Source organism: Dermacentor andersoni, chromosome 4 (assembly GCF_023375885.2).
Source record: "Dermacentor andersoni chromosome 4, qqDerAnde1_hic_scaffold, whole genome shotgun sequence".
NCBI lineage: Eukaryota > Metazoa > Arthropoda > Arachnida > Ixodida > Ixodidae > Dermacentor > Dermacentor andersoni.
The window spans coordinates 47,629,077-47,641,603 of NC_092817.1; the positions used below are offsets into that span (position 1 = coordinate 47,629,077).

Sequence of the window (12,527 nt, forward strand, 5' to 3'; positions counted from 1 at the left end):
ATAAGGTACATACAAGTAACAACAAATATACGTACTATTCTACGTACCTTACACTATTTTCCCACATAGTCCCCACACCGGTTGAGACATTTGCCCCATCGCAGCGCTAAATTTGAGATGGCCCTGTGGTAGAACCACAATGGGGCTGCTATCTTGTCTTCATCGTTGCTCGTGAATCGCTGTCCTGCCAGGAACCTCTTCACCGGACAGAAAACGTGGTAATCACTAGAGACGAGGTCCGGACTGCATCGTGGGTCGTCCAGACACTCCCAGTGAAATGAGTGGAGCTTATCGGTGGCTCTGATTGCCACATGTGGCCTCGCATTATCGTGAAGCACAACCGCCATTTTCAACAACTGACAGCAGCGCCGTGCCGCGGAGCTAACGGCCCATAAGCCAGGGCTGGTCCGAGAAAGGTCCACCGCTGGGAATGGATGAGTTGACTTCCCATTGACGGCCGTAATTTGGCTAACCAAAAAAAAAAAAAAAAAGTCGGGGCAAAGAATTTCTGAGTCACCCTCATACTTTCCCTCCCTTTGTCCTCCTCCTACAAGAAAACACTCTCTCATACTCGAACGGCCTGATGGTATCTCGTCTGCTTTCGTTGTCCTCTGACTTATAGTAGTTTACTGCCTTTTTACCACTGCCGAAACATAGGATGTTATAACGTTAGTTGCCTTGCGTTTCATTCACCAAGTCTCGTATCATCCGCAATGAGGTGGCTGGCAGCCACGCCAGATTCACACGTACCCATGCCGAGGTCATCAGATACCTCCTCGGTGGCTATCAACGCTCTGGTGCGGATTGGCAAGTGATGGGCGAAGTGCTTGGATAATTGGGCAATCTTGCCCGATCGGAACAAAACATTCTAGGTCACTGTTCGGTAAGAAACTCGCCGCTTAATGCAATATCTACACCACTCGAGATCTTGTTGTCAACGGATCTACACGATCGACTTTGAGAACGTTGCCTCGTCACTCTAAGCAGACAAGCCTTGTGTTGTTATTTCGGCTGAGACAAGGAAAGCATTGACGCTTTGGTTGCACGCGTACCGAGGTATTGTTGAACTTACCGGGCTGAGCTACAGCATAACCTGGTTCCACTCTTCCATGGAAGGCGGGGGCGCTTTTTTTCTCTCCAGATCTGTTATAAAGTCATCATTTTCTTCTCTTCAGAACTTAAAGTACAACAGCGCAATTTCATGACGGAGACTAAACTGAAGAATAGACGAGAACCGCGGTTGTCCTTGCTTGTTCTTGAGTTTCCTCCTTGTCGAAAAATCGTGTGAAAAAACTTCAGATATTGCAGAACCAACTAGCCCAAACTTTGACGTTACCAAGGGGGAATTTATTGACAAATCAGTGCTACAGCATCTCAATCATTACTTTAAAACGACTGGATATTTCTAAGAGGTTCTCGTGTCCATTGGAAAGCCATGCGACACCTTGCGGCTATACCTGTTGTGAAGCGGAAGAATAAATTTAGTGTAGGCACCTCACAACAGGCGCTACAGGGGTTACCTTTATTTACTTATTTTTAATAAATGTTTCTCCCTCTCTCGAAGTTGTTCTTTGTCGTGGCGGCAGCTTTTCGGGCACCGGTATGCGCAATGACAGCACAACTCTGCGCCAAATTAGGCCGAGAAGGCGGGCCTCACAAGTGCTTGAACGCTAACCGATAAATTGGCGTTCACTGATGGGCTCATAATGGCACGACGAAGTGGACGACGACTGTTGTTCGATGGGTTTAGAAGCCGGCGCTCTTTTGGGCGTTTGTATGGGTGCGTGTGAGTGTGTGCGTGTGTCGACTCGACAGACAACACGCATTTACTCCAGCGTGGATCACGTCCGCAAGAACTACGTCCATTCGCGCACGTGCCTGCTTGGGGCGGTAAACCTTTACGGCCAGCTGCAGTACATATCGCGTGTTTCCATACTATGCAGTGCCAGCTAGGGCGCCTCAATATCAGCGCCGCCTCCCGCCGTTCAGCGTGGTGCCATCATTCGACAGGGCCCGCGCCGCACCTCCGCCACATTTTGTCGGAGTTGTTAAAGCGGCCGTACAAGTGCGTGCATTAGTCAGTGTGGCTCTGTCGTGTTTGCCTGGTGTTTGTTATTTCAACAATGCTGAATTTCAACTAAATAGAATTTTCGGGCTCGCGACGTCAGAGGGGAGGTGCTTGACGATTTTATTGACAAAAATACTCCGTCATGCCCGTTTGCTGCGCACCTTTGTGCACCAACTCAACCGAAAAGTGACACCCACGTCATGTTTCCACGCGACCAAGAGCGCAGCAACAAAGTCGACATGAACTTTGTCCATCTAAGCCATGATGCTTAAATGTGTGTCTTCTTGTGAAACGACCTTCAAAAAATTTTCTGATGAACTAGGCGTTTCCTGTCTAAATTTAATCAAGGTGATGAGAAGACTGCTAAATATCAGTATGTGATTCCTAACAATCCCAACGCAATGAGCATAGAAATGTTAGGAAAATGCCCTCGAGGAGTTCTTGTTGCGGCTCAGGGTTTATAGTTGCACTGATCGTACCAGAGAGACGTCACGCGGGAGATGGAGTATGGAAGTAAAACCACCGCATGTGTAAATTTGAGCTGACCTCTTTCTATATTTATTACAAGCGTATAAACTTCAACCTCGCTTTGTCAACGCCCTCGCGTTTGTGTGCGTGGCTTTCTGTGGCTTCAGGCAGTCTGAACGTGTTGGCAAGCTGCCTTGAACTACATTTCTGTTTTCGGATTGTCTTCCGCTGGCTTGGCTCAAGTGACAGTTATTCGGGGTGACCATTTCTAAGTTTTCCGGAATTCTGAAAGATAACGCCTTGCAAATTTACCAGATAAATTCCTTTGAGCCCTTACGTGACTTTGAATTAAGAATTTAGTCAGTCCCTTCCTAATTATTTGAATTTGTGTTTTGATTTCTCGTGCAAGTAATGTCCGCGTATCTGAGTAATCCATCTCAATGACTAGAATCACGCTATCTGCTACAGGCTATGTTTAAACAACTCCAGAAAATTCACAGCATGGCGTAGCTAAAACATTAAGGGAAAAAGCTGCGTCCGACTTTTCGAAGGACAACCTCTAAACCTTCGGAGTACACCATATGCGTAAACTCTCTCTCTTTAAAAAAAAAAATGTTAGTGTAAGCGAAACAGCGGCAAAAAAGGATTAGTTGTCAGCTGGGCTCGAAACTCATTCTAGTATTGCTTTACAGGGAGCGTTAAACCTCTGTTTTAAACGTGAGATGTAAATAAATGCAATGCACGTAATTGTACAAACCGCGAAAATATGAATTTTTTACACTGTCAGCGAGCACAGATCCGTAATTCCCGCTGTCAGTCCTACCGCGCCTCTATGTGTTCCGATACAATATGGCGGCCCAAACAGACGTGTAACCAGCCTGTATGGAGAAGAGTGCCGTCGAAGAGCACCGTAGTGCCAGCCGCACAGCAGCGTTACCTTCTCTGCAGTGCTCACAGTATTGTTCGTCGTCGCGGCGCGTCAGTGAAGGAGAGATGGTGCACTGCAGAGCGGGAAAAAAAGAGACCTCCTCTCCCAGGTTTTCCTCTCGCCACCGGAGGCTATAGAAAGGCGCTTACCGCGGAGCTCGGGTTTTTCGCTGACGTGCTTGAATATGTTCGTCACGGGCGCACTGCTGTTTCTCTCGGCTGGGCTACTGGCAGCGCTCCTCATGTGAGTTGAGGGAGAGCTGGCGGGTGTGCTTAACTAGTAGGAGCGGTTGGATGTCGCGCTGGCAAGAATTGAATTTAGGCGCCGTAATCAGGGTTTATTATTGACAAGCAAAACAGTGCATGTAAGTATGCAGTACTATCGCGCTCTGTGTACGAGTGCAACAGCGGATCTTGCGGCACGAAGGGCCCCGAGACGGCAGTGCGGCATTAGAGAAGGGTTATAGCATAAAAGTGAAAACAGCATGAGCAAAACATGATTTTGGCGAGTTGGTTCATCTTGAATGTAAGCTGAAGCAGCGGGCCTTTTGCATATGCCTGTCATGGCAGATGGTCCTTGTTTTTGTTTTTCGACAGATTATAATTGACTGTTGCTTCTTCGAATAAAGTTCTATTGGGAGTAAGGGCTAGCAGGAATCGGTTGGCGCAGGACAAGCTTAATTGGAGATCGCAGGGAGAGGACTACGTACTGAAGTCGACATTAAGTAGGCTGATGATGATGATGTTAGCCCTGTTGTGTTTGTTTTCTTGTATTTCTTGTGCCAGTCCCATTGCGCAAGTCCAATTTGCATTCAACCTAAGTGTTTTAGATGATGTATACCATCAGCTTTCGCCGTTAACGTTAGTTTAGGGTGCTGTTAAGGAGGCCTAATACGCCCTATGTGGCTTGGCGAAGTAAAGAGAACGTGTCTATAAATTAATCGAGACAAGCACATACGCCTGTGCTCTGTCGCATGTTCATGAATATATTACACGTGTATCTACACTTGCTACTACAGGACAGGCAGTACCCACGTGGACAAGCGCAAATACTCTCTGCTTGTCTACGCGCCGGGCGAGCCTTTTACGTACGTTCTTGTGACCTCGAACATGTCGCATGTATTAACCTTAACGATAACCTCTCCACAAACTTATTTATAAAAGTGTAATGGACAGGGAAAAAACGCTGTCGTTCCCTGGGCCCAGATAAAGAGAGCGCAACAATATATTGGTTTGAAAAGCGTATGCGGAGACGCGAACGAGGGTGATATGAGAGCCCGTTAACTAAAAGGAAGTCAAGGCCGGCCAACAAGTCGAGTCTGATAGCAGTGCCAGCGCTTCGAGGTCACTGTCATCGTTGTAGTTTCCCGTCTTTCTTTCTTTCTTTCTTTTTGCACGTACGTACGCACAATAATTTTGGATTAAAGGTACACACAGATAGATTCTAAAGCGATATACCTAGGGAACATAGAAACAACGTCGACAAGAAGAATGGAGGCTTTCTTCGCCTTTACTGCAATATTTGTGACTGTCGAACATTCGTCGCTTTTGTTTTTGATAACTTAAGTTGTCGGGAAGAATTGTAACCAGCTAATCGGACAGAGCTGATATCAAAGGTATCGCACTATGAGAAAAATGACTTTAGAGAGAAAGCTTTTGGAGAAAATGAAATGTTAATGCCTGGCGCATGTGTGGTAGAATATGTGCATAAGAATAACCTGACGTCAATAAAAGTTTAGTTGAAAGTAAGTGCTACGTGGCGCTGCCTCCCTCTCTCTCTCTCTCTCCCTCCCTCCCTCCCTCCCTCCCTCTCTCTCTCTCTCTCTCTCTCTCTCTCTCCCTCCTTGCTTATTCTTTATTATACGCCACGTATGTGAAATTGAAGCGAAAAGCTGAGCTGTTAATGAAGGAAGCGTTTGCTCCGAAAGGAATATTTTGGTACGCAGGCGAAAGCAATCCCTGTATCCGTAACATGCGCATGCAGAAGCAACAATATAAAATTTAATTCTACTTCAACTTATTTTATATCCAATGCACTTTACCTTGTTATTATAATATTATGTGAATGATAAAAAGTAAGCCCGCGCCCAAAACAAAATAGGGAATTGCCGCGACCACTGAAAAAAAGAAGCATTTATATTAGTACTTAAAAGGAAGTTTCAAGTAAGGTATAGGCAAGCCATAGTAGCAGTGTTTCAATAACGATCATTGATGCAAAAAGAAAATGACATGCACATGTATAAAACACATAAACAAAATTAAGCAGAAATCAATGTATCCTTGAAATAAAATTTCTTTAATCATAATTTTGGAACTTTTGAAGCTTAAAAAGCTCGTAGCTTTATTTGCAACAATAGGCACCTAATTGTATTCAATATAGTACCGTCAATAGGTATCGCTAATGCGTGACATTGTTTTATTTTGTGCGCTGTGGAGGTATTGAGCACATTGAGACCTGAGTATGAAGTACTGCTTATTATTATAATATTTTTTTTGTCTGGAGAAGCAGACTGGGATAATAGATTTGGTTTTCTCTCTGTGTGGAGTTTTTCAAGAATAGCGGACCTCTGCTGTCGGATGCTGATTCCTCGATTACTTGTGTCGTTTTGAAAGCCCTCTAGCCAATCCAAGATAATTTCACTGTCGTTTTTTACCGGTGATCTTCGTGTAATTATCGATGACTTCAAGAAGAGGATCGGTACTTAAGTTGTTTTTCTTTGTTTCTAGATGGCGCCGGCGACATTTCTCTTACTTCGAGAGAATTGGCATCCCAGGACCGAAACCTAGCCTAATCTGGGGGAATATGCGGGAGTACCACTCAATGGTAAGATTAACGTGTGTTTAATCGGTGTTCATTCAATCATTCTCTTTACGCCCAAATTTAAGTCGTCTAACTAGGAACTTGCTGCTACAATTTCTGAGAATTGCGATTCAAGTTGTTATCACGTCCAAACGGTGTCAAAGAGGCTTATCATCGAGTTTCAACCGTATTTAAAAGATGCAGCAAGAAAATGAACAAGAGCGTTAGAGGAACGTCGCAGGGGCTCGTCCCCCCCCCCTCTTTTTTTAAATAAGTAACTAGCGCACCACGCTGTACATGGGACATGGTTTCATAGAACTGAATTAGCAGAGCAATCAAACAACGACTGATGCTTGACCAATAGCGTGAAGAAAAAGCATGAACAATCGCGGCTTTGTTTTATTCTATTGAAGAGTAAAAAAAACCAGTTTATTTAGGATGGAATGATACTTTTTAGCAGCCCTGATCAAGAATCCATCAAGCAATCATGTCAATAAATTGTACTAGAATAAGAAATATATACCAGGGGAAAGCTGAAGCTGATACTACAAGTGAGACCAAGTTTTAAAATATATGTGATAGAACTCTTATTCATTGACCTGATGCCTTCGCTAATAATATTTTCGCCGGTTCACCACAGATAGAGTAAACGCTAACCGAAGGCGACTATGAGTTGATTGCGATGGACGTAAAAGCGAATTTTTTTCGCCAGAAGTGAAAGGTGTCGACAATGGTGCGAACATAAACGAGGTGCCAGCCTAAATATTTTTTAGAGTGTGTGTGTTGTTTCTTCAGCAGCTCTCTCATGCTTTATTGGACTTATATTCCGACAGGAGATTTACAAGGTGATGGGAAAATGGCTTGACAAATACGGCGATATATATGGGTAAGTTTTTGTAGAAGATATTCTCGACCAACTAACCGTTTTCACACTACACTCGAGACAGCTTTCGTAGGCTTGCGCAAATGACGTAGCACTTCCAGGAGACTTGGTACAAATGCAATTTCACGACGCAGGTTCTACAACGGCGACGCTCCTTTTGTTGTGACCAGGGACATAAACTTCGTAGAGCACGTCTTTGTTCGCAACTTTCAGAACTTCGTCGATCGCGGTGTGAGTATTCTGTAATGACACTTTTCGTAACGTCTGGCTGCTGTGCTATTGCCGAGGTGCCATGTCGGTGGACGCGCATGATATTTCATTTTGCAGTTTAATATGAATAAAGTGGCACCAACTTGAATGGCGCGGAAGTATTTTGAAAACTAGAACTTATTCACTGTAAAGCAAAGTCTAGACATACAATATTAACCCCTTCGTTATTGCTACTTTTTTTGTTTCTGCATCAGCTTGCTTTTCTTCGTGTACCAAATTACTTATTTCTGTTTTACGTTGTACAGTCGCGTTTAATATCAATTGCGATGCGGTGCTCGTGAGTGAAGGCGCCCCAAGACCAAAGCACGTTGGTGGCCCTATTCATTAAAATTCATAGTAACACAGTGCAGCTTCACTGGACGTGAACAGAGAAGAATTTGAAACACACATACATCGCACTGTGTGAGTGTCAAATTGTTCTGTCCTCGTCCAGTTGTGTTACAATGTGTTATCACGAGCCACAAGACTGCTCGCAAGCGCCAACGTACAAAACATTGGAGATCTGAGCCTCATTCTGACTACTGGTATTTGCGAAATAATTTGTTTTTGTATGTGAGCGCCTCCGTGTAGTCCTGGGGTGAGTTCAGTCTCGCGCGCTGTGTTGCAGCTAATATTGCACGACTAGCTGCATTGGGTTTATGCCGCATAAAGTCTACGAGGACTGATGTTGTCTGCAGTACGTTACCTTGAATCGACTGATACTGGAACCGAAGACGAGCGTGTGGTTAATTTCTTTGCCCTTCCTCTCTAGTTTTTCCTTGCTTTATTGATGGAATTGCACGTGGGTAAAATTACTGCATTGATGTCGCATGTTTTTAACGTATTTATATTATGTGGGAAGGACGAACTGGCGTTGCTTCAAGGTAAATATTTGGAAACATGCTGTTCACCTTCAGTACAGCTGATTGAAAGAGAACTGAAAACGTGCCCCCTCCCATAAAAAATGTTCTCTACATGGACGAGTGGCATAACTTAAATTTCGAGTGAGTGGACTCCATTTGAACAATAAAAAGCTGCAACAACTGCCGCAGTCACTGTTAACGTCTGGTTGCGGAGCGGTCATGAACCGATATTCATTCATTCATTCATTCATTCATTCATTCATTCATTCATTCATTCATTCATATACCTTATTCAGTGCCCTGGGATTTGGTGGGGTCGGCCTGGACCCCGCCTAGGTTTCTGCCAAGGGTTGTTGGCCCTTGGTGGCTTCCTCGGCTCGGTGGACGGCTCAGAGTTGGTGCTGCAGGTCCAAGCTGAGCAACGCAGACTCCCAGCGAGCACGGAGGCAGTCGCTGTTTGAGGCTTTATCAGCTTTATCCTCTATTACAGCCGGACATTCCCATAGGATATGCTCCAGGGTGGCTCTAGAGTTGCAATGTCTGCACTTGTCCGTCGTGCACAGATCTGGGTGTATTGGGTGCATAATAGCTGGCCTCGGATAGGATCTGGTCTGTAACTGCCGCTATTCGACAGACTGGTTTTTGCTTAATTTTGGGTGCGGTGGCGGGAATGTACGTCTCTGCAATCTATGGTGTTGTTTAATTTCGTTAAACCTGGTTATTCGATCTTCCCACTCCCAATCATCGGTAGTCGGTGAGGCGGGGCTAACCGAGGCTCGGTCCGTAAACTCTCGAGTCATGCGGTGCGCAGCCTCATTGCTACCGTCTGGTAGTGTGTGAGCGGCTGTCCAGATGAGATCGACACTTTTGTCGCCGCGGTTATCAGCTAATTTTAGGAGTCGTAGTGCCTCTGGGGAGATTCGATCGTTGGCGAAGTTTCATAAGCCGTCTGGGAATCGCTGATGATTATGCTCGCTTGTGTTTGTGCTATGGCTAGAGCAATAGCTATTTCCTCTGCGGTTTCTGCGTGTAGCGTGTTGACTGTAGCGCTCGTCGTGCATTTCCCTCGTAATTTATCACCGCTGCTGTGTAGGCGCGCTTGTGTCTGAATCTAGCTGCGTCTGAAAATGTGGTGTCCTTGCTGTTATCAAATTTCTTCTGTATATTGCGTGCCCTGCTTTCCCGTCTACCCTGATGGTGGGTAGGATGCATATTCTTGGGTATTAGAGGGATGGTTATCATGTCTTTGACGTGTCTGGGCATATCTACTGTGACCCCATGTCTACCTTTGGGGTTTTCAAATTTGTATCCCTATGCCATATGTTGAGCATTGAAATCCCCCCTCCCCCTGACCCCCGTCAGTAAGGCTCTGCCTTTTGTGATAGTGAGAGTCTTGCGGAGTAGTAATCAGAAATTGGTACGTTTCTTTCTTGGGTTACTATAGACATTCAGGAGAAATAGATTTTGATTGTTTTTTCTGGTAGGTATTGACTTGATTAATATAATGTCTACATCCGAAATGCCTGTATCATCTTGAAAGACCGTGTAGGCACGTTTGACTAGAGTGCTGACAGCTCTCGTATCCGCGTCGGCACTACAGAATTATCTATACCCGGATAATTTGGCCTTACAGTGTGGCTCCTGTAGCATTATGACATCAGGATGTTCCTTATTAATTGTGCTGACTTTTTAACATAACCTCTTGCCTTGAAAACCTTATGCCATAGCAGTATGTGTATGTTTTACAGTAACAGAACCAGGAAGGAACAGTTAGGAAAGGTTACGAAACGTGTACCGAGAGAAAACCGCAGTCGAGGACGGCAGAGAATGGATGGTCTGACAAAATTAGAAAATTTGCTGGCATGAGGTGGGGGTCAGCTGGCGCAAGACAGGCGTAATTTGAGATAGCTGCATGGGTGTTGTCCTGGAGTGAGCAAAGGTAAGTTGATAAGAATGACGATTACGACGACGTCGACTACGACGATGATGATGATGGAGATGACTAGGAAGGCTACTTCCGGTTTTACTAGGGCGCTTCGTTGGTGCTGTTTAACAAGCTGAAGATATCTAATCAGTCATAATGCAGCAGCGGCAAGTAGTAGTCATAGATGCTGCCCTGGTAGGGTAATGCGTTGAGATAAAACGTTTCGTTCGACAATTACAGAGGTGTAACGAATGTTCTCGTTTTTACAGAACGCAATGGTGACCGACAAAAATCACCCTGTGTTGAAGAAGTCCATCTTGCACGCTGGCGGCCTCCCGTGGAAAAGTATCCGGTCATGTGTTGCGCAGGGCTTCAGTAACAGCAAGCTGAAACAGGTGCCCTGTCAAGTTTTTCAGTAAACATTTTCGCTAGGTATACAGATGTGTTTTCACAGACAGACATGCTACCTTGTGTGCCTCATTTATACTGTCACAGCCATCTAATACAGCAATCTCTCGTCAGTGAAATTTTCATTGGAATTTCATGAAACTTCGATAGCTCTGTGGCTTTTGCATTGCGCTGCTGAGCTCGAGGTCAGGGTTGCCATCTCGGCAGAGGCAGGTGCATTGTGATGGAGGAAGAATGCAAAAACACTCTTGTACCGTGCATTGTATGCAGGTTAAGGAGCCACAGGCGGTCGCAAAATTATCCGGAATACTCCGCTATGGAATGCCTCATAATCATACCACAGTTTGGTACGTAAAATCCTAGAAAGGTTTTTTTTTTTTGAGATAAGGGATCGGAATGCAGCCGCCACAGCCGGGATTGAAGCTGCAATTGGTATCGAAACTACGACCTCGAACTCAGCAGTGCGATGCCATAGGCACTCAGCTACCGAGGTTAGTTGTTGATAGCATAGATATAGTAAGTGCATTGGGAATCTAATCTACCTACAAAAAGGGTCCTTGGTACTCATCTAGTACGTACGGTTCACGTGCCTCTCACAGATACCTCCCTCTGGATTTGGCGAAGCTTCAAGATGAGTGGAAGGCAGGAAGGGGCAATTTGTCAAACGTTGATTCAACTCATTTCCCTAAATTCCAACTCACTGTGAAAATAAGGGCGAACTTGAGCGAACGATTAAGCCATTTCAGTAAACAGTTAACGTGCTCCTGAGGTATTTCTCAGCGAACAAAGGGTCTATGCTGGATTATGCGAGGTGTCGCTGATGCTTTATGGCAACCATATATAGTAACCATTGCTTTTGTTATCAACGCACGTGGCTGTGAGTCACTGACGATATGCCTTTGGCCTGCGCTTCACCAAAGCACTGCGCTAAAAGTGTGCGCTGGGCGAAATATGTATACAGGGTGGCAAACTAAACTAATCGAAATTGAAATCAGGGCAAATTTTTAAAGCAAACATGACAAAACTATGATTTTAGAACTTACGAGAATGTATAGAGTCGCATGCGATGTGACTTGCAACAGCCTTGTTCGTGGTCGAAGGGGCTCCAGGGCTGCGCGGCGGCTCTGACGTCTGAAATAGCAGTTTCATAAATACCATTAATCGAAGCTGTGTTTAAGTATGGAACCAGCCCTGTGTCTGTGCAGCCGTACAGTCTTGGAGCCCCTTCAACCACGGGCACCGGTGTTGCATGTAGGGGATTACAGCGTATACTAGTATAGTTAGTATACAGGCTTTCGTTATAGGATAGCTGCTGCACGTAGTCTATTTTCGTCTCAGAAGCTCGAGAAAAACCGAAACCTTGATATTCCTTGTCGGATGCCGTGCATATAAATACCGGATGTTTCACATATCTTGAATCAATATTTAAAACATGGTACGTGTTAAGGGAGTGCCATTTGTCGTCGTGATTCACTCACAGTGTTTTTTTTTTTTTGAAGTGCTTTAATACTTAACAAAGTTTATTAGGCAAGGTTTTGAAAATTAGTTTTAGACCAGAACTTTGAATAAATATTTGTGGAGGAGAATCAGAAATTCACAATGAAGTTGTTTCCATGACGGAGTTTTTTACGTGTTCGCCTTACCGGGCTCTTAAGAAAACTGAGGAATATATAAAAAAAGAACGTATATTCAGATTTGTGCGTTCGGTTTGCAGTACTTTCAACCTCGTTTCCAAAGAACGAAGTACGCATGCCCGCATTAAGAGAAAGGAAATCATTACGCTTCCAGGCCCTGTCAGCACTGGCCTATCGTTTTTCATTAGTACGCTCGCGAGGAGGGCTAGTTGGTTCATATATAGAACTCAGTTTGAACAGTGCGAATAAAACAAGGAAACGAAGAAACAAATAGTCTGAGTTTCATAAATGCAATCAATACAA

At 44.7% G+C, this 12,527-nt stretch overlaps 1 protein-coding gene across 1 annotated transcript in view; it reads left to right on the top strand.

Moving 5' to 3' along the window:
- The first annotated feature begins 713 nt into the window (after positions 1 to 713).
- LOC129386305 (cytochrome P450 3A14-like) overlaps positions 714 to 12,527 on the top strand; it is a 29,029-nt gene continuing 17,215 nt past the window's right edge. The window contains exons 1-3 of the mRNA XM_055074130.2: positions 714 to 811; positions 7,281 to 7,377; positions 10,452 to 10,577. Of these exons, the coding sequence (XP_054930105.2) occupies positions 714 to 811; positions 7,281 to 7,377; positions 10,452 to 10,577 (321 nt within the window). The remainder of the gene's footprint in view (positions 812 to 7,280; positions 7,378 to 10,451; positions 10,578 to 12,527) is intronic.